This window comes from Lepidochelys kempii, chromosome 3, assembly GCF_965140265.1.
Source record: "Lepidochelys kempii isolate rLepKem1 chromosome 3, rLepKem1.hap2, whole genome shotgun sequence".
Classification (NCBI taxonomy): Eukaryota; Metazoa; Chordata; order Testudines; family Cheloniidae; genus Lepidochelys; species Lepidochelys kempii.
Window position 1 is genome coordinate 109,496,057 of NC_133258.1, and position 27,851 is coordinate 109,523,907.

The following is a 27,851-nucleotide window of genomic DNA, read 5'->3' on the forward strand; positions in this document are numbered from 1 at the left end:
GCCCAATCCTCCAATTTGTCTAGGTCACTCTGGACCCTATTCCTACCCTCCAGCATATCTACCTCTCCCCCCATTTTAGTGTAATCTGTGAACTTGCTGAGGGTGCAATCCATCCCATCATCCAGATCATTAATAAAGATGTTGAACAAAACTGGCCCCAGGACTGACCCCTGGGGCACTCCACTTGATACCAGCTGCCAACTAGACATCAAGCCGTTGATCACTACCAGTTGAGCCCAAGAGTCTAGCCAGTTTTCTATCCACTTTATCGTCCATTCATCCAATCCATACTACTTTAACTTGCTGGCAAGAATACTGTGGGAAACCGTATCAAAAGCTTTGCTAAAGTCAAGATATATCACATCTACTGCTTTCCCCATATCCAGAGAGCCAGTTATCTGATCATAGAAGGCAATCAGGTTAGTCAGGCAGGACTTGCCCTTGGTGAATCCATGTTGACTGTTCCTGATCACCTTCTTCTCCTCAAAGTGCTTCAAAATGGATTCATTGAAGACCTGCTTCATGATTTTGCTGGGGACTGAAGTGAGCTGACTGGTCTGTAGTTCCCTGGGTTCTCTTTCTTCCCTTTTTAAAATATGGGCACTGTATTTGCCTTTTTCCAACTTCCGGGACCTCCCCCAATCGCCATGAATTTTCAAATATAATGGCCAATGGCTCTGCAACCATCTCAGCCAACTCCCTCAGCACCCTTGAATGCATTGGGTCCCCTCCCACTCTGGACCCATGGACTTGTGCATGTCCAGATTTCCTTAACCTGTTCTTTCACCTCTGAGGACTTCTCACTTCCTCCCCATACTGTGTTGCCCAGTGCAGCAGTCTGCAAGCTGACCTTGTCTGTTAAAACTGAGGGGGGGAGAAAAGCATTGAGTACTTCAGCTTTTTCCACATCATCTGTCACTATGTTGCCTTCCCCATTCAATCAGGGTCCCACAATTTCCCTGATCATCATCTTGTTGCTAACATACTTGTAGAAACCCTTCTTGTTACCCTTCACATCCCTTGCTAGCTGCAACTCCAGTTGTGTCTTGGTCTTCCTGATTACACCCCCTGCATGCTCTAGCAATATTTTTATACTCCTCCCTTGTCAGCTGTCCAAATTTCCACTTCTTGTAAGCTTCCTTTTTGAATTTAAGCTCACCAGAGATTTCACTGTTAAGACAAGCTGGGTCTCCTGCCCTATTTGCTATTCTTTCTGCACGTCAGGATGGTTTGTTCCTGCATCCTCAATAAGGCTTCTTTAAAATACAGCCAGCTCTCCTGGACTCCTTGTCCCCCCATATTAGCCTCCCAGGGGATCCTGCCCATCAGTTCCCTAAGGGAGTCAAAGTCTGCTTTTCTGAAGTCCAGGGTCCGTATTTTGCTACTCTCCTTTCTTCCTTTTGTCAGAATCCTGAACTCAACCATCTCATGGTCACTGCTGCCCAGGTTGCCACCCACTTTTACTTCCCCTACCAATTCTTCTGTGTTTGTAAGCAGCAGGTCAAGAGGAGAACGGCCCCTAGTTGATTCCTCCAGCATTTGTACCAGGAAGTTGTCCCCAACACACTCCAAAAACTTCCTGGATTGTCTGTGCATTGTAGTTGTTTTAAAAGGAATGCTAAGTATCTTTTTCGTCTCTCTTCCCTCCTCAAATTCTTTTCTAGATTATCATACTTCCACCATATTGTAATATTTGGTTCTCTTGTTTGCATACTTATACTCTTGCTTTCATTTTTCTTTAACCTACTGCAAAGAAATATTGCACATGCTTCTTATAGGGACTCATGTTGATATTCAGTACATGTAATCTTTGTTTCCAGTTGGTAATCTTTGTTTCCAGTTGGGATGAAATTGTCCTATTATTGACCTCATCCAAATTTAGGGTATAATTTAAAAAAAAAAAAAACACCCCCTGCCTTATGCATTTGACTGACTCATTCTCTTTCTGCATGATGTGTAAGTATTTACTTCATTAAACCTAGAACATAAGACGCATACTGGGTCAGACCAATGGTCCATCTAGCCCAGTATCCTATCTTCCGACAGTGGCCAATGCCAGATGCTTCAGAGGGAGTGAACAGAACAGGGCAATTATCAAGTCATCCATCCCCGTCGTCCAGTCCCAGCATCTGGCAGTCAGAGATGTAGGGCATCCAGAGTATGAAATTTAATTAAGATGAAACCACATCTCAACTGTCTGAGACCCAAGGGTAGGTGAAGTAATAACTCCTATTGGACCAACTCCTGTTGGTGAAACACAAGCCTTTAAGCCCATGCAGAGCTCCCTGTCAGGTCTGAGAGAGGTACTCAGCATTACTGCTACATCTCCCAGACCTGAAGAAGAGTAAGTTCAAAAGACTGGTTTTCTCATTAACAGGAATTGGTCCAGTCAAAGACAGTACCTTACCCACTGTGTCTCTAATACTCCGGGACCAACATGGCTACAACAACACTGCAAACAATCTTAATGTTCTGGTTTTTCAAATAAGAACATTCAAAAGCAAGGTACTTAAGCACATACCTAACTCTAAAGCATGTGAATTATCCTATTGCATTTGGTTTGACTAGTTATGTGCTTAACGTTAAGCAGGTGCTTAAGTAAACTGTCAAATCTTAGTCTTAAGTAAATACATATTTCATATGGAACTGTTGTTTCACTGTTGGAGCTTCCTATGGTTTGTTTTGAAAACTGATTTCACAAACCAGTCTAATCAGCTGCAGAAAATTCCAAAAGCTGGAGGAGGAACAAAACAAGGTCAAGAATCTAACCATAAATCTTTCCAATAGTGGATTTGGGACAAAAATAAGTACTGCAGTGCTTTAATGGGCTTCCAATGCAGATATTTTTTTAGAAATTGGCAGTGTCATATTTGGATCCTGAAAGTATTATTGTTACAAGGTTCCAATGAAATAAGACATACCTTTCTTCAGCTTTGGAATGCAGTATGGAATATATACTTTATAAGACTCAATTGTAGCTTTTAAGGAACAGCTCTGTATTGGAATGGTTGTGTCAGCATAAAGTGAAACTGAGGTACAACAAATTGAAAAATGAGAAAATGAATACTTTTTTTCTGCAAAGTGTAGCTAACCCAAGGACCTCTTTATCCCAAATATAATTGAAGCAGCGAGTATATCAGGGGTTTTAAAACATTAGGCTTAAATAACAATATTACACATCCACAATTACATTAGACAGGATAAAACTTTTTTGTTAGAAGGGATACAAATCTTCATTCTTCAGGGCATAAGCTAACTGATAAGAGTTAAGACACTTCCCTGTATCTGGTAATGGCCACTCTGAGATAGGCGATTGGATTTAGTGTATCATTATTGTGATCAGGTGTGACATTTTCTACACATCTGCGTTCCTTAGAAAGGCAAAATGCCTCCCAGTGGTCCCCAGCAGGCACGGAGGAGGAGCATCCTTGGTACTGCACCTTTTAAAGAGATACAGTGTGCACCATTCCTACCTGTGTCAGTGCAGTGCAATGGGGAGGGAAAGGATTCATGGCCCCACCTCCTTGGGCACAGTGCATTTCTGGGGAATATGGCGGGGGCAGTCCCTGCACTCCTGTCTACAAAGTGGCCTATAGTTGTGCCTGGTCTTCACAGAGGCCTTACAGTAGGGTGTGGGCAGAAACTCCTTAACCCTGTACTCACCCCCCTCCTCTGTGCACCTGTTTAGTGGCCAGGATCAGTGCAGTCTGTATTTAGAAGTTTTGTTACTTGCATGTATTACTTTACAAACATTCATATAAGTCTGAGGGTGGGAAACAAATCTCTCAAACAGAACAGAAATTGAAGCTATGCTAGCAGCTTTTAAAATTGTCCTCCCTTGTTACTGATAGCTGTTGAAATGCTGTAGTTATAGGCTGTTCATCATGGAGTTACTGTGTTCAATTCAGGCTGATTCAAAAATCATTCAGAAGTGGATGGATGGTGTGAAGGACTTCTTAATGAAAGAACAGGCTATCCAAGGAGATTCTGAAGGGCTTCAAAGACAGCTTGACCAATGCACAGTGAGTTCTGCTTATCTAGGGAACCTTCTGCAATAGTGTTTTTCTCATCTTTATTATTTTGCTGCTGTTATTAAACAGAGTGTGTGACACGTTCAGTGAAGCATGGCAAAAATTCTTTCCCTTTGTTGTCATCTTTTTCTTGTCCAGGTTGTATTTTTCAATTAGCCCTTCAATCCATTTGACCCTAATAATACATTGCACTTCAGAGAGCTTCTTCCAGGCCTCCTAGTATGCTTACAAATATCTAATATAATGTAGCTACACAACTCCCATGATAGATAGGTAAGTGTTTCCCACATTTTATGGATGAGGGACCTGGGACAGAGGAAAAAGTGACTTTCCTTGGTAATAAAAGAAGTCCTGCGCAGAGTCAAGAACCACATGCAAATCTCCCAACTCCCCAGTTCTGGGCCTCAACCTTTCTTCCCAACCAATGACTAGTAGTATTATCCCCCAATGCTTATGAATTTTCGCTGAGAGCATGTGAATAAACCCTGAAACGTAGTCAGTTTGTTTGTGTGGCTTTCCCTTGTTTCTGGAAATTTGGAAATGTCCAAAACACTTGTGCATCCTCTTCAAACCCGTGGCGTTCCAAGAGGATAATATAGGCATTTGGCATTTTTTGAATATTAATTTGAATGATGTAATGATTGAGTCAGGTGGGCTATAGTTATATTGTCTATTATGCCTATGGTACACACTCTGCTGACTGGTATATGAATAGGATTGATATTTATCTTGGTGTCTCATTGCCTTTAGTACAGATGTATTTGAGAAAATAAAAATGACAGGAATGCATATCGTACAGATGTCTTACAAAAATAAATGCATAATTCGTGTACTCCCATAATAGGGGTTGTTAACATGTTCTTTCTCTGATACATGTTTAGATGTTTGTTAATGAAATGGAAAAGACTGAGCTGACTTTGAAAGAGATGAAAGAAGTAGAGTCCACTTTAAGAAGCCAGCCTGTTGTAGGAGTTGATACCTGGATAAAGTCTAGGCTATTCGACTGCGAGGCAAAATGGGAGAAACTGAGCAAACAGGTCAGTAACTGATAGCATTACTACTTATTTGTTTTATCTGGTACTGTAACTGTTCATTGCTTTTTTACTCTGTGGGTGTTAATGGGCTAGATGGGTAATAATAGAATAGTCAAGCCTTTAGATGTAACATCCCATTTATAAAATCTGTTTAAAAAGGAAATTTGTAGTTTGATATTGTAGCCTGCTAGGAAAAAATGGTATGATGGGCTTGTTCAAGGAATCAATGCTTTACTTTGACACTGAACTTTTTGAGGTAAATGTCTGTTTCTAATTTTTAAATGTTTATAATTCAAAAAGTTGTTGATACAATGATAAATCAAAAGAAAAGATGACTGATCAAGAATAGTTTTTACCAGCGCATGTGTTTCATTTTATTAAGTATGTTTAAGTCACATTTTAACATCCTGTGATGTGCCCTTTTGGTTCTGTTGAACAGAACAGCCTGCAGCACGCATGCTCTATTGCCAGAGGTCTTAAAACACCGTCCCATTGACTTCATTTGGAGTTGCGTTTGTGGCTCTGGGAGATAGATGGCCCTTAGTTTAAGTTTTAAAAGTAATATATTGAAATCATTTTTAATGATAATAGTGGAAGACTTTTAAAACAGGTATGTGACGGGGTCCCATTGCTCTTGTCCTCTTTTTGTTTTGCACAGAGACCTTCCCTTCTGTAGATACCACCATGCGGTTTATTTACAGTGTCACTCCTCCAGCTTTTACTAGGGTGACAAGATGTCACGATTTTATAGGGACAGTCCCGATTTTTGGGTCTTTTTTCTTATATAAGCTCCTATTACTACCCATCCCTGTCCCGATTTTTCACATTTGCTGTCTGGTCACCCTAGCTTTTACATATTAGTACAGTCATAGTATTTACAATATTATGTATCTTTACTACTACTCCTTTTCCAAAGCATGTATGTGTGAGAAGTTTCTCTTCCCAGAGAACTGCCTTTTGTCAGGTCCTGCTAGTCTTGTCTGTCTGTCTCTTTCTGTCTCCTGCATTTTATTCCTGTGTTCTTTTATCCAGTCTCCTTGTTAATGGGCTCATTAGCTTCACAACCCCAATCTGAACTAATAATCAGAAACGCCTCTTCTTAATCAGGCCATGCCCAGGGCTTAACTGGCTAAACAGTGACCAGAGTGCTGGTTAAGTTGCTGATTCCCAGCACTCTGTCACAAGGGAATATAGTTTTAATATTGTACCTTGTCAAATCAGTATTTCATTTTACAATAAATGATCAAAAATCCAGTTAATTTACCTTTTGGTTAATTTTAGTTAATGCATTGTTCAAACTGGTCCATCGGTTTTCCACTCAATACAGTTGAGCTCCATATTAGGAAGCGTTCTCGGGCATGTCTGGAAAGTGGCTTACAAAAGGGAACAGGTTTGAGATTGACAGGCCCGAATTTAAAATTTTACCCTAAAAGGAAAATAGTAGCCATCTTCTGTGTTATAATGTCCCCCGATGGAGTTTAAAAAAATGTGTTCTCTAGAGTGACTGGTAATTCCTCACTGCTGGTAAAAAAATAAAGTTTTTGTTTCCTAAAACAAAACTTCTGTTTTCTAAATTACAGTACACCTTATATATTCAACTGTTAAAACGCTGAAAGCTCAACCCAGGCCCAGTAAATCCTCTGACAAATGCACTAAAAGTTGAAATGCATTATTCCCATATCTAATGGGTATCATTGCTTTAGATCTTTTTCCTGTTCAGTTTTTAGTTGTTTGTAGTTAAAGATTATCTGATTTACCAAGTCAACTTGCCTGTTGTTCATCTTATCTCTTTCCCTAACAGACAGTTGTAGGCCTTTTCTCAAGTTGCCTGGGAGGTCTGGAATATTATTCCTGACACTGTGTGCCACCCAATTTTTGACCCATCCTTCAAAACCCTTCTGAAAATTTTTTTTTTTACTGTTAGTTTTCCAGTGCTGATCCTCCCTCTCCAGTCTTTGGTCTCCACATTAATCAGAATGTGTTTGTACCTCTTCTGGATAGAAAAATAATTACACATCCATGTGCCATAGGCCATATACTGCTTGTTGCTGTGACTTTTCTTTAGCTAAAGTGGCGGGGGCTGTACTTTTGGAGCAAGAGAATGTGTCTTGAGTGGCCATGGTGAGCAACATAGGGACACCTGTGAAGTTCCTAAGTGACTACTTATTTATTAATACTTATAAACTAAAAAGATAGGACACCGAAGGGCACTTGATACTCTCTAGTATCTCTGGGAGTGTCACCAGACTATACTCAGAGAGGAAAGACGTATCTTTTGTCCACGCCAGATCTTGGTCTTCCTCCATGGAAGCAGGTGGCTTGGTCTGCTTAAAATAGCTAAAATTATTAGTTTTGAATTTCTGAATCTTTTTATCTAAAAAGAGAACTGTAAAAAATGTTTGGGTTGAGGGTATTTAATTACTTGACTTTGAGTCTATGTTAAAATGCGTTTCAAATGATGTGAACAACTTCAAATAGTGAAACCACCGTAACTTTTCTTGTTGACATTTCTAGATTGTTAGTCAAAAAAATCGGTTGTCTGAAAGTCAGGAAAAAACTGTAAACTTGAAGAAGGATTTGGCAGAGATGCAAGAATGGATGACGCAGGCTGAAGAGGAGTACTTGGAGAGAGATTTTGAGTACAAATCTCCAGAAGAACTAGAGAATGCTGTAGAGGAAATGAAGGTCAGAAATACTAGATCATTACAAAGACCTGGTTACGCATAAACAAATAAAAAACAACACTTAACACTTTTTGTCTGGGCGCTTACCTTGAGTTTTATATGATGATTACTTACTTGGAAGGGTGTTCTGCTCATGATAAGATTAGTGCTATTCTTCAACTACACTTTATGGAATTTTAATTTTTAAAGCACAGGCTGAATAAGCAGATTTTCTCATTGGGCAAACAGCAGCAAGAGTTCCATAATAAAAGGCTACCCACCCGGACCGACAAGCAGGGTTGATGTCTGTAGGAAATTGGGTCGGGGTCGGCGTGGGGAGAAGGAAAGATGTGAAAAGTGAGAACAATAGAAATTTATTGCAGGAGCCAAAAATTGAGAAAACAAGAGAAAATGTGGTATTATACTTACGTAAATTAGCAATTCTATAAACTGATCCATCCATTTACAGCCATTGGGTCATATGTCCTTGAATAAATATGGTGTCTTGATGTGGGGAAAAAAATTAAAACAAATTTGCTTTGTATTTTGTAACCAAGACAAATTTGTGACTTTAATGTCAGAAAAGCAGCCCTGTCCCTGCTCCTCTCAACTTCCAGGCCAGCAGTCCCAAATTTAAAATATATATTCTTGTTGAATATAGATCATTGACCCAACAGATGGCTATATGATCTAATCTTTTTGGGTGGAGGTACAGAACTGACTAGCATTTTTGTCTGGGCATTAAAACAATTATAGACCCAGGTTATCCAGTAGAATATTAAATATAGGGTTTATTTTTACTTTCTACTATCCTGACACATCTACATTCAAAGTTATAAATTGCTTTTCTCAAGGAGTCTTTGTGAAGCAGTTTTCAGCAAGGGTTTTTCATAGATGTCAAGGCCACAAGAGACTATTATGATCTTCTAATCTGACATCCTGAATAACACAGGCCAGAGAACCTCCTTGCGTCTTTTCAGTAGAATAAATGTCTGAGAAATCCGAGTGCAGTCTGTGTCTGTTTAGTCCAGATTCATACCCTATACTACTTAATGTGATAGGAACATTGTAATAATCTAGATGGTTGACCATAGTTTTAGCATATACTTAATATCTAACCAAACTCTTCTGTTGTTGATAAAGGGTATTATTTTGGGATTGCATTTAATATTTGAAAGGAAAAGAGATTTTTCTCTTCAAGGATTTTCAGAAGCCTAATTTCATTGTCATTGAAATTGATAGTAAAACTCCCATTGCCTTCAGTGGGAGCAGAATTAAACCAACGATAAGCGCTTTTGAAAATCCCATCCTAAAAGAATACGTGAACAGAACCATGTGCATATGGTTCAAACTGTGGAGGCGAGGGCCTACAGAGAAAAATGAGAAAAGGACCCCCAGGGCAGCATTTTTTTTTTTGTGGTGTCTGACCTACCTCTACCTTCTCTAACCTAGAGAGGATAATATCTTTTCTGGTAAGGAGGCTGTCATTTCATGTTGTCATTCTCTTTTGGGCCAAACTGCCTCCGTCCTTGGCTTGACATGTGTGCTACCCTCCTGCCATTTGCTGCCACTTAACATGTATTTAACATGCTACTCTGCTTGCGTTATGAGGTGTCTTCTGAGCCATAATATTGCAGTATGGTAAATTTCAGCACAAGAGACAATATAAGATAGCTTGGGCCAACAATCCCTTTCCCACCTGAATCTCTACTGACTTCACTTTGTGCTCTTCTCTCCTATCCCTTATTGTCCATTGGGGTCCAAGTTCTGTTGGAATTAAGTTCTGCCAGCCAAGATTCAGATCCACATATCAAAAGCATGTGTGCTTAATCTTCTGCTGCTCAGAAGTCTTGGGAAGCTCCCTATTCTCTCAATAGACCATTCTGTGTGTATTTGTTTACCATCCGTGTGTACATGTAAAATATGCACAAACACACGGGCTTCAGTCAAAATGTGTGCAAGTCAGCATTTGGTCAGGTCATACGTAACTACAGCAATATAAGGATGAGCCTTTTAAGCCTATAATTAGAATAACATTTAATGGTTAGTTATCAGATTAGTAAATTGTTTTGGTTTGTTTTATGTTAACTACTGGGGGGGCACTGAATTAAGCAGAAGCTGATCAAATAATACATCTTTTTGACTAGAGAGCGAAAGAGGATGTGTTGCAGAAAGAAGTGCGGGTGAAGATTTTGAAAGACAATATCAAGGTGTTAGCTGCAAAAGTGCCATCTGGTGGTCAGCACTTGACATCGGAACTTAACATTGTGTTAGAGAACTACCAACTACTGTGTAATCGGATCCGGGGGAAATGCCACACTTTAGAGGTACGATTCATAGCTCTCAAATTAATAAAACTCAGGAAAGAGGCACAAGAAAAAGATGGCGATGGACACTTAAAATGTGAGGTTTCATCGTTAAATCCAATGTCTTTTGTGAACACAGAGTTTACTATCACTTTCTTTTTCTTCAGGGGTAGGTTACTGGAACCCACAAGGCACCATCTAATTTTGATTTGATTCTGTGTCCAATAACTAGGCCCACATATTGTACTGCAATAAACATTTCTCCAGCCAAGGAGTACTGTCACACAGCTCTGTTATGTGTTGCCACTGCTTCCAAAATGGCAAAAAGAATCTCCACAGAACAACATTATTATTTATCATTTTAAATGTTAACTCTAATAATAAAACTGAAATAAGTATAGGTTCGTGTGGGATCGGAGTAAATGTGGTCCTTTTTACGAAGGACAGATGAGTGGTATGGTATGATGATATGAGTGTACATATTAATTCTGCATGTAAATTTCCTATGCTGTATTATGTGATTTGCAGATATCTAGATTCTTTGCATTATGAAACACTGTTTTTCTTATTCTTGTGTCCAGGAGCCAACTTAAAAAAAAAAAAAAAGCATTTGCTATCCAACTCCAGAACCTACTGTAACGTGTGTTCGAATTTTGTTGCATTTATGAATAATAGTGCTCGTTGTTCTACTATCTTAGGCAAATCTGTTCATACTTGGAACGCTCAGAGGTATCTGAATAAATGCTCTTTAGGCTAATTTCAGTTTTTGTATTACCTTTAGGAGGTATGGTCCTGTTGGGTTGAGCTGCTTCAGTATCTGGACCTAGAAACTGCTTGGCTAAACTCTTTAGAGGAAAGGGTGCAAAGCACAGAAAATCTACCTGATAAATTGAATGCTGTCAATGAAGCTCTTGAGGTATTAGTCATCCCATTGGATTGGTGACTTTTCAGATAGCCCTGTTAAATGTGTATATATACATACAAAAATGTATGTTGAACTTTTCATTTCCTATGTCAAATGAATATATAATTTATTTAAATCTACAGAACTGATAATTGTAAAGATAACCAGTGAAGAGATACAGTTATGAGGGAGCCTAAAGATTATTGTACTTTGTATCATTTAGAGATACAGTTACATGTTGTTTTCTGCCCCATATAAATTGCTAAGTCGTCTCAGTAGCCTTCATTTTGGGGTAGTTGTGAATAGCAAATAAGTGCTGTGATTTACCTGTTGAAAACATAACGATTGTTGAACTTGCCCTCTACAGTCGCTGCACTAGCTGTACCTAACGCATTCTGTTAGAGAACATTTGGAGTATAAAAGGTGCTCTGCGTACAGCCAAAATTTGAATTCTAAAAACAAAGCAAAATTCAGCATCCTAACAGTTGTTGTCATTCTCCTTTGTTTAGTCCCTGGAATCTGTCCTGCGTCATCCAGCTGATAATCGAACCCAGATTCGGGAGCTTGGTCAGACGTTGATTGATGGAGGGATTCTTGATGACATCATCAGTGAAAAATTGGAGGCTTTCAATGCCCGCTATGAAGAATTAAGTCACTTGGTAAGAATTTGGGGGTGTGGTGGGAGGAAGCCTTTAAGTGTCACAGTCAGCTTCGTGCACTCAGATGGGTTTGAACAAAAGCTGAAATGGTTATGGTTAGGCCATTCAAATCATGGACACAAGACTGAAAGGCAGTAATACAGAAAAGTGTTCACAATGGTGTTAAGCATACTTGATGTAGAAAATCGCCATCAGACTCAGATCCACGATCGTTTATTTTTCTATTAATTCATTATTATTGGAAAAGCTACAGTATCTTTTTACCTCATTTTCCAAATAGCTGTGACAAAATGGAGGAGATTTCATTTTCAAAACTTAAAATGCGCTTTGAAATGGAGTTCATCCCAGTACTCCAGATTAAATTTCCTCTTCCACTATCCTATATTTTAGCAAAACTGTAGTGCCAGAAGCAGATCTCTGCACATTTTCCCTAACACTGAAAGAACATGTACGGTTGCCATTTTTATTCTTGAATATGATTAGAACAAAGTCAAACTGAAATAAAGTATGTGAGGAGGCCATTGCGTGAGATCAGACTAGGTGATCATCATGGTCCCTTCTGACATTGAAGTCTTGAGTATTTATTTTTCTCCTCTTCATGTTTTGTGACATGTGGCCAAAAGGGCTAATGCAGTCTTTGGATGCATAAACAGGTGACTCTTGAGTAGGAGTAGAGAGGTTATTTTACCTCTGTATTTGGCACTAGTGTGACCACTGCTGGAATACTGTGTCCAGTTCTGGTGTCCACAGTTCAGAAAGGATGTTGATAAGTTGGAGAAGGTTTAGAGAAGAGCCATGAGGATAACTAAAGGGTTAGAAAACATGCCTCATAGTAGTAGACTTAAGGAGCTGAATCTGTTTATCAAAGAGAGGGTTAAGGGGTGACTTGGTTACCCTGAAGTTTCTACATGGGGAACAAATATTTGATGATTGGCTCTTCAGTCTTGCAGAGAAAGGTATAACACAATCCAATGGCTGAAAGTTAGACACATTCAGACTCTGGATAAGGTGGAAATTTTTAGCAATGAAAGTAATTAACTATTGGAACAATTTGCTGAGTGTTGTGGTAGATTCTCCTTCACAGGCAATTTTTAAATCAAGACTCTGGATGCTTTTCTAAAATATATGCTTGTAGGAATTATGTTGGTGAAGCTCTGTTATAAAAACCTGTGTTATAGAGGTAGTCAGACTAGATGATCACAATGGACCCTTCTAGTCTTGAAATATGTGATATAGATATAATGGGCAGTGAAATGGTAGCTGCATCTCAGGTTATTAAATTTACACATCATAATTGCGTAACCCAGGCTCCTACCTGAAGGGTAAGGACAGAGAAGCATAGTCTGAGTCCAGTGTATTTGGATAATTGGTTGCCCTATCTTGGAATGGTGTGTGGGGGTGTGCTTTTTAAAAATGTATATGTCAATATTATTCTTAGATTTTTTACACTTTGGTTATTTGTTTCCAAATAACCCTCTTTCCTGGTAGCTGCACTGATGATACTTTTTAGTGTGGTCATCTGGAAGTTAGGTAGGTGTTTTGTTTCTTGTGTGCATGTATGCTGGTGGTAGGGGAACTGGCATTCATTTGTGAGAAGTGATTCTACAGGTAACATTCCCTTTTTGCTTTTGAACAAATGGAAAAAGAATTGGGAAGAGAGTTTATTATTCATAAAGGAAATACTTGTTTGTATACTAGTCAAGAAGAAGTGTTTTTTGATGCATGTTACAAATTCCCCAAATCCTGTATGATCCAATTTATGAAACATAGCTGTTTTAACAAACTACTTTGCCTCTGTTTACTGAGGTGATTAAAAAGAGACTTTCTCAATAACTCAGACATAGCATCAGAGTTTCCCTTCTGCGTTACTCTTTTTGTTTATTATCAATTACTGGTATAAATTGCACACCAGGTTTCAGACGGCAGTGCTGTGTGGAGTTCCTTTTAATGACTATTTTGTGTGTGAATTTATTTTTCATATTCTGAGACAAAGTTTAAAAATACTGGTGCTGAACAACTCCTCCTTATACTTCCCTCCCCTTCAGGCAGTGAGCAGGCAGATTGCTTTGGAACAGCAGCTTCACACCATGCGGGAAAATGATCACATGCTGCAGGTCTTGCAGGAAAACTTAACAGAGCTGGATAAACAGTTGGCTTCCTACTTGACTGATAGAATAGATGCCTTCCAGCTGCCACGGGAGGCCCAGGTATTCCAGCAGAGCTTTTTCACTGCATAAGATTTTCTGTTGTATGAAGATGATTACCTCCTTGGAGTAGCATATTCTGTTTGTGTGGGGGAAGGATGCATTAAACTAGCTGCTGTAATGTACATAATGGCATTCGACCTAGCAAGCAGTCATCAAAGTCAGTATAGACTTCATAGTATTTATGGTACATTTCTTCAGAGTGGATTTACTGTTCGATATCTGACATACCCTAAGGGTTTTGTATCCTTTATCTCCCCTCCCGACCCCCCCCCCCCATTTTTACATATTGGCAGAAAATTGAAGCAGAAATCACAGTTCATGAATCCACCTTGGAGGAGCTCAAGAAAAATGCACGGTCACTGCCCTCAGCTTCCACTGAATGCAGGTCCCCTCGTGGTGGAACTCAGCTGGATGTCCTGCAGGTAAAGAAATCCCAGCCATGAATTTAGACTCAGTCAGCTTCCAGTTGTAAACCGCTTTTGTCCACTTGCAAATCACTTTGTGCAGTCAACCAGGTTTTAAAAATAAATGGTGGATGCATTTACATGGTGTAAATCAAAAAAGAAAAGGAGGACTTGTGGCACCTTAGAGACTAACCAATTTATTTGAGCATAAGCTTTTGTGAGCTACAGCTCACTTCATCGGATGCATTCAGTGGAAAATACAGTGGGGAGATTTATATACACAGAGAACATGAAACCATGGGTGTTACCATACACACTGTAACTAGAGTGATCAGGGAAGGTGAGCTGATACCAGCAGGGGGTGGGGGGGGCAGGGGCGGGACCTTTTGTAGTGATAATCAAAGTGGGCCGTTTCCAGCAGTTGACAAGAACGTCTGAGGAACAGTGTGTGTGTGTGTGTGGGGGGGGGGAATAAACATGGGGAAATAGTTTTACTTTGTGTAATGACACATCCACTCCCAGTCTTTATTCAAGCCTAAGTTAATTGTATCCAATTTGCAGATGAATTCCAATTCAGCAGTCTCTTGCTGGAGTTTGTTTTTGAAGTTTTTTTTGTTGAGGAATTGCCACTTTTAGGTCTGTAATGGAGTGACCAGAGAGATTGAAGTGCTCTCCGACTGGTTTTTGAACGTTATAATTCTTGACATCTGATTTGTGTCCACTTAATCTTTTATGTAGAGACTGTCCAGTTTGGCCAAAGTACGTGGCAGAGGGGCATTGCTGGCACATGATGGCATATATCACATTGGTAGATGTGCAGGTTAACGAGCCTCTGATAGTGTGGCTGATGTGATTAGGCCCTATGATGGTGTCCCCTGAATAGATATGTGGACACAGTTGGCAACGGGCTTTGTTGCAAGGATAGATTCCTGGCTTAGTGGTTTTGTTGTGTGGTTGCTGGTGAGTATTTGCTTCAGGTTGGGGGGCTGTCTGTAGGCAAGGACTGACCTGTCTCCCAAGATCTGTGAGAGTGATGGGTCATCCTTCAGGATAGGTTGTAGATCCTTAATGATGCGCTGGAGAGGTTTTAGCTGGGGGCTGAAGGTGATGGCTAGTGGCGTTCTGTTATTTTCTTTGTTAGGCCTGTCCTGTAGTAGGTAACTTCTGGGTACTCTTCTGGCTCTGTCAATCTGTTTCTTCACTTCAGCAGGTGGGTATTGTAGTTGTAAGAATGCTTGACTGAGATCTTGCAGGTGTTTGCCTCTGTCTGAGGGGTTGGAGCAAATGCGGTTGTATCGTAGAGCTTGGCTGTAGACAACGGATTGTCAGGGTGCCAATGCCTGAGATGATGGGGCGTCCAGGATTTCCAGGTTTATGGATCTTGGGTAGCAGATAGTATACCCCTGGTTGGGGTTCCAGGGGTTTGTCTGTGTGGATTTGTTCTTGTGCTTTTTCGTCATCAAGGATCTATAATCAATCCTGAAGGACGACCCATCACTCTCACAGATCTTGGGAGACAGGCTAGTCCTTACTTATAGACAGCCCCCCAACCTGAAGCAAATACTCACCAGCAACCACACAACAAAACCACTAACCCAGGAACCTATCCTTGCAACAAAGCCCGTTGCCAACTGTGTCCACATATCTATTCAGGGGATACCGTCATAGGGCTGAATCACATCAGCCACACTATCAGAGGCTCGTTCACCTGCACATCTACCAATGTGATATATGCCATCATGTGCCAGCAATGCCCCTCTGCCATGTACATTGGTCAAACTGGACAGTCTCTACGTAAAAGAATAAATGGACACAAATCAGATGTCAAGAATTATAACATTCATAAACCAGTCGGAGAACACTTCAATCTCTCTGGTCCCTCGATTTCTGATCTCAAAGTGAGTATCCTTCAACAAAAAAACTTTAAAAACAAACTCTAGCGAGAGACTGCTGAATTGGAATTAGTTTGCAAACTGGATACAATTAACTTAGGCTTGAATAAAGACTGGGAGTGGATGTGTCATTACGCAAAGTAAAACTATTTCCCCATGTTTATTCCCCCCAACCCTCCACTGTTCCTCAGACGTTCTTGTCAACTGCTGGAAACGGCCCACCTTGATTATCACTACAAAAGGTTTCTCCCCCCCACCCCCGCTGTCCTGCTGGTAATAGCTCACCTTACCTGATCACTCTCGTTACACAGTGTATGGTAACACCCATTGTTTCATGTTCTCTGTGTATATAAATCTCCCCACTGTATTTTCCACTGAATGCATCCGATGAAGTGAGCTGTAGCTCACGAAAGCTTATGCTCAAATAAATTGGCCAGTCTCTAAGATGCCACAAGTCCTCCTTTTCTTTTTGGGGATACAGACTAACATGGCTGCTACTAAGAAAAATGGTCTAAATGGGAGCTGAAAGTACCAGGGGAAGGAGTTAGCAAATAACTTAATTCCTTAAGTGTCATAGACTGGAATGCAGAGAGCTAAAGGGATTTTTTTCTTTTAATGGAACTGTTACTTCGGAAGTATGTGTTGTAGAGTCTGAGGCCTGTTGTATTGCAGAAGAAAGATAATTAAGGATGGATAATGTCATGTTAAATTGTACTAAGAAATTGGCATACTCATGCATTGAATTATTTAATTATGATAAAAGAAAAAAGAAATGGAATCTGAAGGGAGAAGTTATAAACATTGTTTCGAAGCTCAGATATTAATTTAAAATGATCCCTTTTGGTGTCTTATAAACAGAGGAAACTCCGAGAGGTATCCACAAAGTATCAACTTTTCCAGAAACCAGCCAATTTTGAGCAGCGCATGTTGGACTGTAAGCGGGTACTGGATAGTGTAAAGGCAGAACTCCATGTTTTGGATGTGAAGGATACTGACCCCGATGTAATCCAGTGTCACCTGGACAAGTGTATGGTAAAGTACTTTTATTGGTGGATTTTTTCCAAATCTTGTGTATTTAACCCATATATAACATTCTCTTTCTCTAAAATGATGTGCTTAGGATTTTTTGCTTAGTTCTGTATCTTGATTAAAGTAAATGCTTATATAATTTGCCACAGTATACAAACAGAACTGTTATTGGGTAAAGGCTTGGATAAAAGTTGTAATACTTTTGAGTGGAAAATACATAGTCATAAAGGTAATGCTTTGTTAATTACAGGATATAAGTAGTACAACACTTATCAAAATTCCCCACCCTGGCTATTGCTCATGTTCTGGAGGCAACATGCACTTTAGAGAGAAGTGTTTACTTGGCTTTTCATTTTAGCTTAATTCTAATACCTTTATGTAAAAAAAGAGAAGGGATCATGGGAAATCTCTGCCAGCTCCTTTGGTGGTGATGCACAGTAAATTTTATGAATATTCGGTTTAATAATAAAGTGGAAAATGGATCATCTGAAACTTGAGAATTGATCTGTGATGAAACATTTTGCTTCTTACTACTTGACCTGAAGAAGATGATACACAGCATTTATATGCATTGTGATGTCCAAGTTCTTAACAGTCCCAGGGAACGATTACCTACTAAATCTAAAATGTAGCTAAAATGTATTTTTCTCTGGTTTCAGAAACTGTATAAAACTCTAAGTGAAGTGAAGCTTGAGGTGGAGACTGTAATCAAGACAGGAAGGCAGATTGTACAGAAACAGCAAACAGACAATCCAAAAGGAATGGATGAACAACTCACAGCACTAAAATTTCTTTATAATGATCTGGGTGCACAGGTAAGAAGAGTGACAAATATATACCATATAATATAGAGCATTTATCTTTTTTCCTTTTCTTAAATACTCATATATGAGCAGTGGTAGGTTTGATTTCAGAGTTTCAAATTAAGGTTGTGATCCTGCAACTGGCTAATGCAGTCCTAGGTTGCATCAGGCAAGTTATTTTCAGTAGACAGGGAAGTCTTAGTACCATTGTACAAGGCGCTGGTGAGATCTCATCTAGAATACTGTATCCAGTTCTGGTCTCCCATGTTTAAGAGAGATTAATTTAAACTGCACATGTGCAGAAAAGGATGATCAGAGAAATGGAGACCTGCCTTCTCAGAGGAGATTCAAAGATCTTGGCCTGTTTAGCCTAACCAAAAGAAAGCTGAGGGGAGATATGACTGCTCTCTCTAAATATATCAGAGGGATAAATACCAGGGAGGGAGAGGAGTTATTGAAGTTGAGCATTATTGTGGACTCAAGAACAAACTGATGTAAACTGGACTTCAACAAGTGTAGGCTTGAAATTAGATGAAGGATTCTAACCATCAGAGGAGTGAACTTCTGGAACAGCCTTCTAATGGGAGCAGTGGGGGCAAAAAATTGAATTGGCTTGAAGACTGAGCTTCATAAGTTTATGAATGGGATGATGTGATAAAACCGCTAGTAGCAAATATCCCCAATGATCAGAGACTGGACACTAGATTCTCAGTTACAAGAGAGAATTCTTTCCCAGGTGGCCATTGGATCTTGTCAAAATGCTCAGGGTCCAACTGACCATCATATTTGGGGTTGGGAAGGAATTTTCCCCCAGGTCAGACTGGCAGAGACCCATTTATTTATTTATTTTTATTTTTTTGCCTTCCTCTGCAGCATGGGGCACAGGTCGCTTGCAGGTTGAAACTCGTCTAAATGGCGGATTCTATGTAACTTGAAGTGTTTAAAACATGATTTGAGGAATTTAGTAACTCGGCCAGATGTTATAGATCTGATAGGAGTGGGTGAGCAAGGTTTTGTGGCCTGCAAAGTGCTGGAGATCAGATTAGATGATCATGATGATCCCTTCTGGGTTTAAAGTTTATGAACTGACATTGTGCAGGCAAACTGCTGCATCCATTCATAATCAGTTGCACGATCAGAGCTTAAGTGTAACAGTTTGTATTCATAAAAAGAAAAGGAGTACTTGTGGCACCTTAGAGACTAACCAATTTATTAGAGCATAAGCTTTCGTGAGCTACAGCTCACTTCATCAGATGCAGCTGTAGCTCACGAAAGCTTATGCTCTAATAAATTGGTTAGTCTCTAAGGTGCCACAAGTCCTCCTTTTCTTTTTGCGAATACAGACTAACACGGCTGTTACTCTGAAACCTGTCAGTTTGTATTCATGTAATTGCAGCATGATCACAGATACAGTAGTTTTGGTTTTAGCTTGTTCTAGTCTTTTAAAAAAAAAATCACTTTTTGAACAGAATGGTGGAGCAGATCCTCCACGGTAAACATCTGATGAAGTGAGCTGTAGCTCACGAAAGCTCATGCTCAAATAAATTGGTTAGTCTCTAAGGTGCCACAAGTACTCCTTTTCTTTTTGCGAATACAGACTAACACGGCTGTTCCTCTGAAACCTGCTCCTCCTTACTATCCCAATTTGATGGTAGGTGGTGGTTTTTGTTCCTCATGGAGGCAAGGTCGTTTCCATTCTTTGCTGTGCGTCTGGGTTGTCTTTGGGCAGGCTTATAGCATATCTCCTTTTAGCAACCTATAGTATGAAATCCTAAAACAAGGTGTGTTCATCAGCAATTTTTTGAACCCCGTTCAAGACACTTTTATGATTATTTGGTCTTCCGGGGGTGCTTAGGTCACTAGAAATGATTTGGTGGATAGCTAGATCCATTTGACAAGTTTTTCCTTCATGATGGGAGTGAAATGAAAATTTTAGGAAATACAAGTAACATTAGTGAAGAGACAAGGTGGATGAGGTAATATCTTTTACTGGACCAACTTTTGTTGGTGAGAGAGAGAAGCTTTTGAACTACATAGAACTCTTCTGCAACTCTGTCATTCGAAAGCTTGTCTGTGACCAACAGATGTTGGTCCAATAAAAGATATTACCCCACCCATCTTTTCTCTCTAATATCCTAGGACCAGCACTGCTACAACAACAGTGCAAACTAATAGTGTTATAGACATTAAGAACTCCATTAGATACTGATTCAGATTTTTGCTTCAGTCATGGAATGATGTACGTGCCCAGTCTAAAGAAAATATAATTCTTTGGACAAACATTTAATAAAGAAAAGAGTAGAAAACTTGTTTTCTTCTATTTTTAGCTAAGACATAAAATCTAAAAGGAAGCAGAATTTTCGCAATGTAGCATTCTTCAGCTAAAGTTATGGTATATGGCCAAATTACTTCACTCACACATGTTCAGAACAATAAAATATTCCAGGAAGCAATTTGAAGTGGAGGCTATTCAGACCAATAAAGATACCACTGAGACCTGTGCATTAACTGCTCGTTATGCACCTGGGTAGAAAAATCTGTGACAGCCTATTAGAAGAGCAGAGTTGCTTACAGCATTCCAAAGCCATTTAGGAAAAAGATTTAAAACTACAGCCAAGGTATTTTTGTTTTCAGAACTTTTGAGGATGTATTGTTCTGGTAACACAAAAGGAATACAAGTACAAATACTAAACTAAGATAAATTCTTATTGTTGAGATTTTGAATACATTTTTGGCAATATAATTTGCCTACTAATGTTACAGTCTCGACTTATCTGGACAAGTGAGGATGGTTCGTAATATCTCGGTCTTTTAACCTAAAGTAATTGTTTTTGTGCTAGTAATACCTTCATTTTCATCCACTTGGACCTAAATAACAAATATTTCTCCCCCCCCCCCTCTTAAACACGGGGGCGGGGGGAGGGAAAATCTCATCTATAAATAATTTGTCAACTATCTAATATATACCATGTCTTCTCTTATGGAGGGATATATGACAATTTTAACTGATTAATGTATTCTGGTGTAATCACTGGCTGGGCCTTAGAATTGTCTTAGGCTTGTTTAAAATAAATACATAAACAATTACTACTTGATTTTTGTTCAAAATCTTACTGGTTGGTAAATGCATAGTCTTTGGCTGATATTTCGAGAAGATTCATTCTGTCTCTCTCTCATACGTTAGTGTGGTTCTACTCTGGAAAGTAACTGAAAAATGGCACTACCTTACTCAACAAATCTGCTCCCTCAGTGTATTTGAAGGGACGTCTGCTAATTTAAATACCCAAAACTTTTGAATGCTTTTGTTAGACCTGTAGAACCGCTAACTCAAAGGGAGTTGCATTATATTTCTTATGCATCATCAGCAGAATTGTTTAGAAAGTACCGGTCAGCCCTCATGGTGCACTACCTTTGAAGGCAATAATGGCACTTTTGACATGTGAAGTTACAAAGGTTTTCCTGCAGATCTTTATTACTGGTGATGAACAAGAATGAAATAATCCATTTTGATTCTGATACCCATAGTTGAGTTGGGGGAAAAAAACTACTAGTATGCTCAATACATTTGAAGTGGAAGCCATTGGGACACAATAGAAATGGAATCCCCCAATGCCACTTTTACAGAGTTCCTTTTCAGGGAGGATGGAACTAGACTTCAGTGAATATAAAACACTTTGAGGTAACATTTCGATTCAGGATTATAAACAAAACAGAATGTTCATTTTCATAATAACTATTACATTTAAGTTCATTTAGCTTTAAGCTTCAGTCTGTTAGTGATCACCTAGTCAGTGGTTAAATTTGTCAGTTAGTAGCTGTAAAGAAGTGACATGCCCATTTGTTTCTTCTGTTCTTTGTGTAAGTGTATTATGTAGTTTCAACTGTTGATCAGTTAGCGGGAGGAAACTGGTGATTTTGTTCTTTATAGTAAGATGTAAAAATTGTAAAGAACTTAATATTCTTTTCAGGGCACTTTGCAATACAAGACAACTTTACAATGCCATTATTTTATGTGTTCAAGTGAGTTTTAATTGCTGGCTTCTTTCTGCAGGTTACTGAGGGGAAACAAGACCTGGAACGTGCATTGCAGCTGGCGTGCAAAATGAAGAAAGAAACTGCTTCTTTGTCAGAATGGCTAGCCCTTACAGAGACTGAATTAGTACAGAAGTCCACTTCAGAGAGTTCGCTTGCTGATCTGGATACAGAAATTGGCTGGGCTAAAGTAAGCAAGCTATTTTATTATAGGGCTGTGAAACTATTAAAAAAATTAATCACGATTAATTGGGAGATTAAAAAAAAATCAGTTGCAGTTTTAATCATTGCAGTTTAATCATTAAACATTTAATCATGCAGTTTAATCATTAAACATTTAATCAATGTTAATAGAATACCATTTATTTAAACATTTTTGGATGTTTTTCTACATTTTCAAATATTGATTCACTTGTATGAGCTGAATTGAAAAATGCTATTTCTTTTCTTTATCTTTCTTATAGCGCAAATATTTGTAATACAAATAATATAAGGTGATCACTGTACACTTTGTATTCTGTTATTGAAATCAGTATATTTGAAAATGTACAAAAACACCCAAAAGTGTTTATATTGTTTAACAGTGCAATTTAAACTCTGATTAATTGTGATTAATTTTTTAATCAAGTTAATTTGTTTAAGTGAATTGCTTGTGTTAACTGTGATTAATTGACCGCCATAATTATAATTCCTAGATCAATTACTATTTTTATTGCATTAACGCTGCAGTGACTCTGTCTGGAATTTGGGGACTTCCCCATTTGTTCCCAAGCCTGTTAGATGCTTAGTTCTTACTGGAGTTGATCATTGCGGAATCAGATCTGTGGTATCACAAATATCTTAAACTGTGAGCTTATTTATTCTGTATAAATGCCAGGACAATGTTAATGATGTTAAGAATTAGCTGTTTAGCTATCTTATAATGTCTCCTACATAGTTCTTAATCCTTAATAAATATGGTGTTAATCAATGAACACATTAATATTACTATCATAGCAACAGGTCTGTTCAGAAAGTTTCCATCAAAACTGTTTTAGGTGGAAAATTGAGTTTTCAATGGAAAGGGGTTTTTTGTCTGCTTTCTGTGGAAAATTTTGACTTTTTGCTGGAAAAACTGAAGAATTCTAGAATTTTGTAGAAACCGTTTGGGTTTTTCAAGGATAAATTGAAATTTTCCACAAGGGGGGGGGGGGGAATTCTGACAAGCTCAATGTATTCTATATTAAAGGATTTATACTATAGATCACACTGATACATGGAAATTTATTTAAGGTTCCCTGATTTGTTCACAACTGCAAAATTGCATTGGCAAGAATACAGTCATGTTATATCTGATGCGATAGTTACTCAGCAGTCATATTTTCCATTAACTCAACACATTTTTCTAACTTAATTGCTTATTTGTCTTTCATTATTTGTTGCTGTAGTTAGAGAACATTGAGGTTAATCAATAAATAATTATTCACCTAATGGACCGAAGGATGGATGAGTGGCTCAAAGTACTTCTCTCTCTCTCTGAGAGAAAGAGAAGTACAATAATATTTATATATTTTATATAAAGTTATAATATATATGGAAAGGTACTGTTACACTCAATTTGTAAGCCCCTTGAGGATAATAGGGTTATAAGAAATAGTCAGCATGTATTTGTCAAGACAAATTATGCCAAACCAACCTAATTTCCTTCTTTGACAGGTTTATTGGTCTAGTGGATGTGGGGGAAGCAGTAGATGTGAGATATCCTGATGTTAGTAAGGCTTTTGACACTGTCCCACATGACATTCTCATAAACAGACTTGGGAAATATGTTCTAGATGAAATTACTGTAAGGTGGGTGCACAACTGGCTAAAAGACTATCGTCAAAGAGTAGTTGTCAATGGTTCACTGTCAAACTGGGAGAGTGTATTTAGTGGGATCGCACAACGTCAGTCTGAGGTTCAGTACTGTAATATTTTCATTAGTGACTTGGTAATGGAATGGAGAGTATCTTATAAAATTTGCAGATGACACCAACTGGGATGGGTTTCAAGCACTTCGGAGGACAGGATTAGCGTTCAAAATGTCCTTGACAAATTGGAGAATTGGTCTGAATTATCAACAAGATTAAATTTCATAAGGATGAGTGCCAAGTACTTTGGAAGGAAAAATCAAATGCACAAATATAGTATGTGTAATAGCTTGCTAGGGGGTAGTACTGCGGAAAAGGATCTGTGTTATAGTGGATCACATATAGAATATGAGCCCAAAATGTGATGCATTTGAAAAAAAGGCTAATATCATTCTGGGGTTTATTAACAGGAGTGTTGTATGTAAGATGTTGTATGTAATTTCCACTCTACTTGGCACTGGAGTACTGTGTCAAGTTCTGGGCCCCTCACTTTAGGAAAGATGTGGACAAGTTGAAGGGAATCCAGAGGAGAAGAATAAAAATGAGGGGGAAGGTTTAGAAAATCTGACCTATGAGGAAAGGTTGAAAAACTGGGCGTGTTTAGTCTTGAGAAAAGAAGACGGGGTGGGGGGGGGAGTGGAACCTGATAGCAGTTTCCAAATATAGTAAGGACTGTTACGAAGAGAACAGCGATCAGTTGTTGCTCATGTTTACGGAAGGCAACATGAACAAGAACAATGGGCTTAATCTGCAGCAAGGAAGATTTAGGTTCAATATTAGGGAAAACTTTCTAACTATAAGGGTAGTTGTTAAGTTCTGGGTTAGGCTTGCAAGGGAGGTTGTGGAATTCCCATCATTAGAGGTTCTTAAGAATAGGCTGAACAACACTTGTCAGGGATGGTCTAGGTTTAGTTGATCCTGCCTCAGTGCAGGGAGCTGGACTTGGTCACTTCTCAAGGTGCCCTACGTTTCTATTATTCCATAATTATATAAATCAGGGAGCTTTGTAAATAACCAGATTTGAGTACATTAGTGAACAGTGACCCTATATGATGAGAGTTTGAACTATATATTTGGTTTCCCTCACGGTATCAATTTATTTATTTTCAGGTAATAAACTGTATTATTGAAATCCTCCTTATAAGTATGAGAGAGCCCAAAGGTGATTGTATGGTAACTCCCTTTACCCCTGGCTAATAAAATTCTTGAGCACTCTATAATATATTTAAACACATGCCATGATGAAAAACAAGGTGACACACAGACTTTTAAATTTAAGGAAGACATAAACACTTAATTGAAATAGTTCTGTCTGTTGTATATGTGCATACATGGCAATAGAAGCATTGTGGTAATATAACAAAATATGGAAAAATGATCATGGGATTTTGCAAAAGGAAGTTGAGATTTTTCAGAAGCATTTTGCATTGCTCTAACTTTTCTCCCACTAAAATCAATGGTAAAACATTTCAGTAGGAGCAGAGTTAGGCCAATACTGAGTGTGTTTGAAAATCTCACTCTTTATGATGCTTTATAGTGTGAAAAGGACTCTTCTTAAAATCACAGCTGTTTTTGTATTGTAGTGATTGGCAGTGTGTGCTGTAAATGAACTATCTGCTTAGGTAATACTTGCTTCAAAAATAGTTAAATAATATTCAAGATTTTTTTGACTGAATGAACGTAATTTTTTTCCACTACGTGATGTACAGACAGAATGCACACCCTTTCTTTGGTGAAAAGCAATAAACCATTAAAAAAACAAACATACTAACTGCCTTCTTGCTTTTGTGATCCACTGGATGTGGCGGTATCCTATTAAGTGTTTTTCTTGTTTCAGAATGTACTGAGAGAGCTGGAAAGAAGGAAAGCTGATCTGAACACCATCACAGAGAGCAGTGCAGCGCTCCAGGCCTTGGTGGAAGGCAGCGAGACTTCACTGGAGGAGAAGCTCTGTGTTCTTAATGCTGGCTGGAGTCGAGTTCGGACCTGGACTGAAGACTGGTGCAACACCTTGTTGGTAAATTGTTTGTGAATAAAATATTTTGTGTGTGGTTCTTCTCTTGTCCCCCGCCCCCTCAACCAACCAACCACTAACAATTTAGAGTCCTCTTTCTACTTTGACAGTAAAGCTTCCACTGTGCCCATTGTCTTAAAGCAGTGGTTCCCAAACTTTTCGGCACCATGCCCCCTTTTTAATTTTCGAGAAACCCTCATGCTCCCCACCTCTCCTTTACCATCATCCAATCCCCCGTGCCCCCCATCTAACCCCCCCCGCTCCCTGTCTCCTGACTTCCCCCCCACTGCAGTTTGGGAACCAATGTCTTAAAGGAAGCGGGGGATAGATTTTTTGGCAGCCCACTTGCTGTGCAGCCAGGGCAAGTGAAGTGATGAAGACATGAAATGAGGAAGCTGGGAAATTCTTTTGAGATAGTATGCGTTTCAGACTAGCTTACAGACGTTGGCCCCCACATGGTTTTTGGGAATGGAATGCACGTTGCTAGTGCCTACTTGCTACAGTGATGGAGCTACATAAATTCCTGAGGCAGACAGATAAGTTGTCATTTTTAACTCACTACATTGGAAGTGATGCTTAGTCATAGTGAATAAAAACAGTGATATATTTTTATTTCAACATTCAGGCTTTTCTTTCTGGCTGCACTGTTAAATTCTTATCCAGGTCCTCATCTTCTCCAGTCTGACTTACTGCAATTTCTTTCTTGCTGGTCACCGTATCACACATGCCATGCCATTCCACTCCAATCCATTCAAAATGCACTTTGGCAGCATCACCATGTTTACTTATTGCACAGATCTCATTACTTCCCTTTTAAAACCCTACACTGGCATCCTCTATTTCACCACTTAAGTTCTAGCTTCTTGTCTTTACTTTCGTGGTCTACTGTAGCTCTGCTCTGCCCTACTTGTCCTGTCGAGTCCTTTATTGTGACACCTTCTTGCCTCTTCTGGTCCACCAGTGATGCCAGTCTTGTCCACCCATTTGTCAGCTTATCCCATAATTGTCTCTCTACCGTCCTCCTTATACATGTAGTGCTTTCCCCTGAATTAATCTGGATGGAAGGTCACTATCCTCTTCTCATCAAAATGTCACCTCAAGACCCATCTCTATTGTGACACCTATAAGAAATAATGTATCCTGTAATGGTTTAGTCATTAGTTGGGGATAGCTGATTTTATGGAATAGAATAAAATAAACCAAAATAATAAAGCAACCCCCACCTCACCCCTCTCCTGAACACCCGCCCCCCCCCAACTAGTTTTGGTACTTTTAAATATCTTCCCCCCCCTCCTTTTTTTGGTCCTCATTACAATCATACTCATCTGTGACCTTCTCAGATTAGTCTGCAAGCCTTTTGGGGCAGAGGCTTTGTCTTATTATGCTTTTCTACAGCTCTTGGCACAATGTGTTCCCAATCCTGATTGGGACCCTCTCGGTGCTATCACAATACAAATAAATAGCAACATAGTTAATGAATCATTCATTTGATGACTTCCGGGGGTGGTATATAGTTCCATGTAACCTTTTCTAAGTAAGTTGCTATATCGCTTGTGGTTAGCATCATTGCATTGTAAAGAAAAAAAACAAGCAAAGAGTGATGGATTGCTCGCCCTCTGGAGTCTGCCAGTGCTGCTGCTTCATCCGCTTGGAAGAATCCTTGCTGAGCAATACAAAATACTGCTTTCTCCCCCACTCTACGGGACGCTGAATGTTCTGTGGGTGGCTTCCCCAGCTCCTGGTGGTTCAGCTGGTGATTGTGTAATACACTGATACTTTAAGGGTGGTTTTTCCAGTTCAGGAAAGCATATAGGGACCTGCTTTGAGTCCATCTCTACTCAGGACAGCTCTTAAACACATGCTTAAATTTATGTGCTGTCCTGAATAGAGATGCTTTCCTGAATTGGGCCCTATATCTGTGTCTTAAATTAAAAAAGAAATCCCATTTGGCCCCCTGTTCTGCTTATCTGTCCCATTTCTCTCC

General features: G+C 39.2%; 1 protein-coding gene across 9 annotated transcripts in view; it reads left to right on the forward strand.

The window, feature by feature from the left end:
- UTRN (utrophin) overlaps positions 1 to 27,851 on the forward strand; it is a 587,482-nt gene that overhangs the window by 190,131 nt on the left and 369,500 nt on the right. For all 9 annotated transcript variants that reach the window (XM_073337527.1, XM_073337525.1, XM_073337526.1 and 6 more), the window contains 12 exons: positions 3,909 to 4,022; positions 4,913 to 5,068; positions 7,580 to 7,750; positions 9,876 to 10,055; positions 10,816 to 10,950; positions 11,448 to 11,597; positions 13,643 to 13,804; positions 14,098 to 14,226; positions 16,959 to 17,132; positions 17,789 to 17,944; positions 21,984 to 22,154; positions 25,691 to 25,870. In XM_073337527.1, the coding sequence (XP_073193628.1) occupies positions 3,909 to 4,022; positions 4,913 to 5,068; positions 7,580 to 7,750; positions 9,876 to 10,055; positions 10,816 to 10,950; positions 11,448 to 11,597; positions 13,643 to 13,804; positions 14,098 to 14,226; positions 16,959 to 17,132; positions 17,789 to 17,944; positions 21,984 to 22,154; positions 25,691 to 25,870 (1,878 nt within the window). The remainder of the gene's footprint in view (positions 1 to 3,908; positions 4,023 to 4,912; positions 5,069 to 7,579; positions 7,751 to 9,875; positions 10,056 to 10,815; positions 10,951 to 11,447; positions 11,598 to 13,642; positions 13,805 to 14,097; positions 14,227 to 16,958; positions 17,133 to 17,788; positions 17,945 to 21,983; positions 22,155 to 25,690; positions 25,871 to 27,851) is intronic.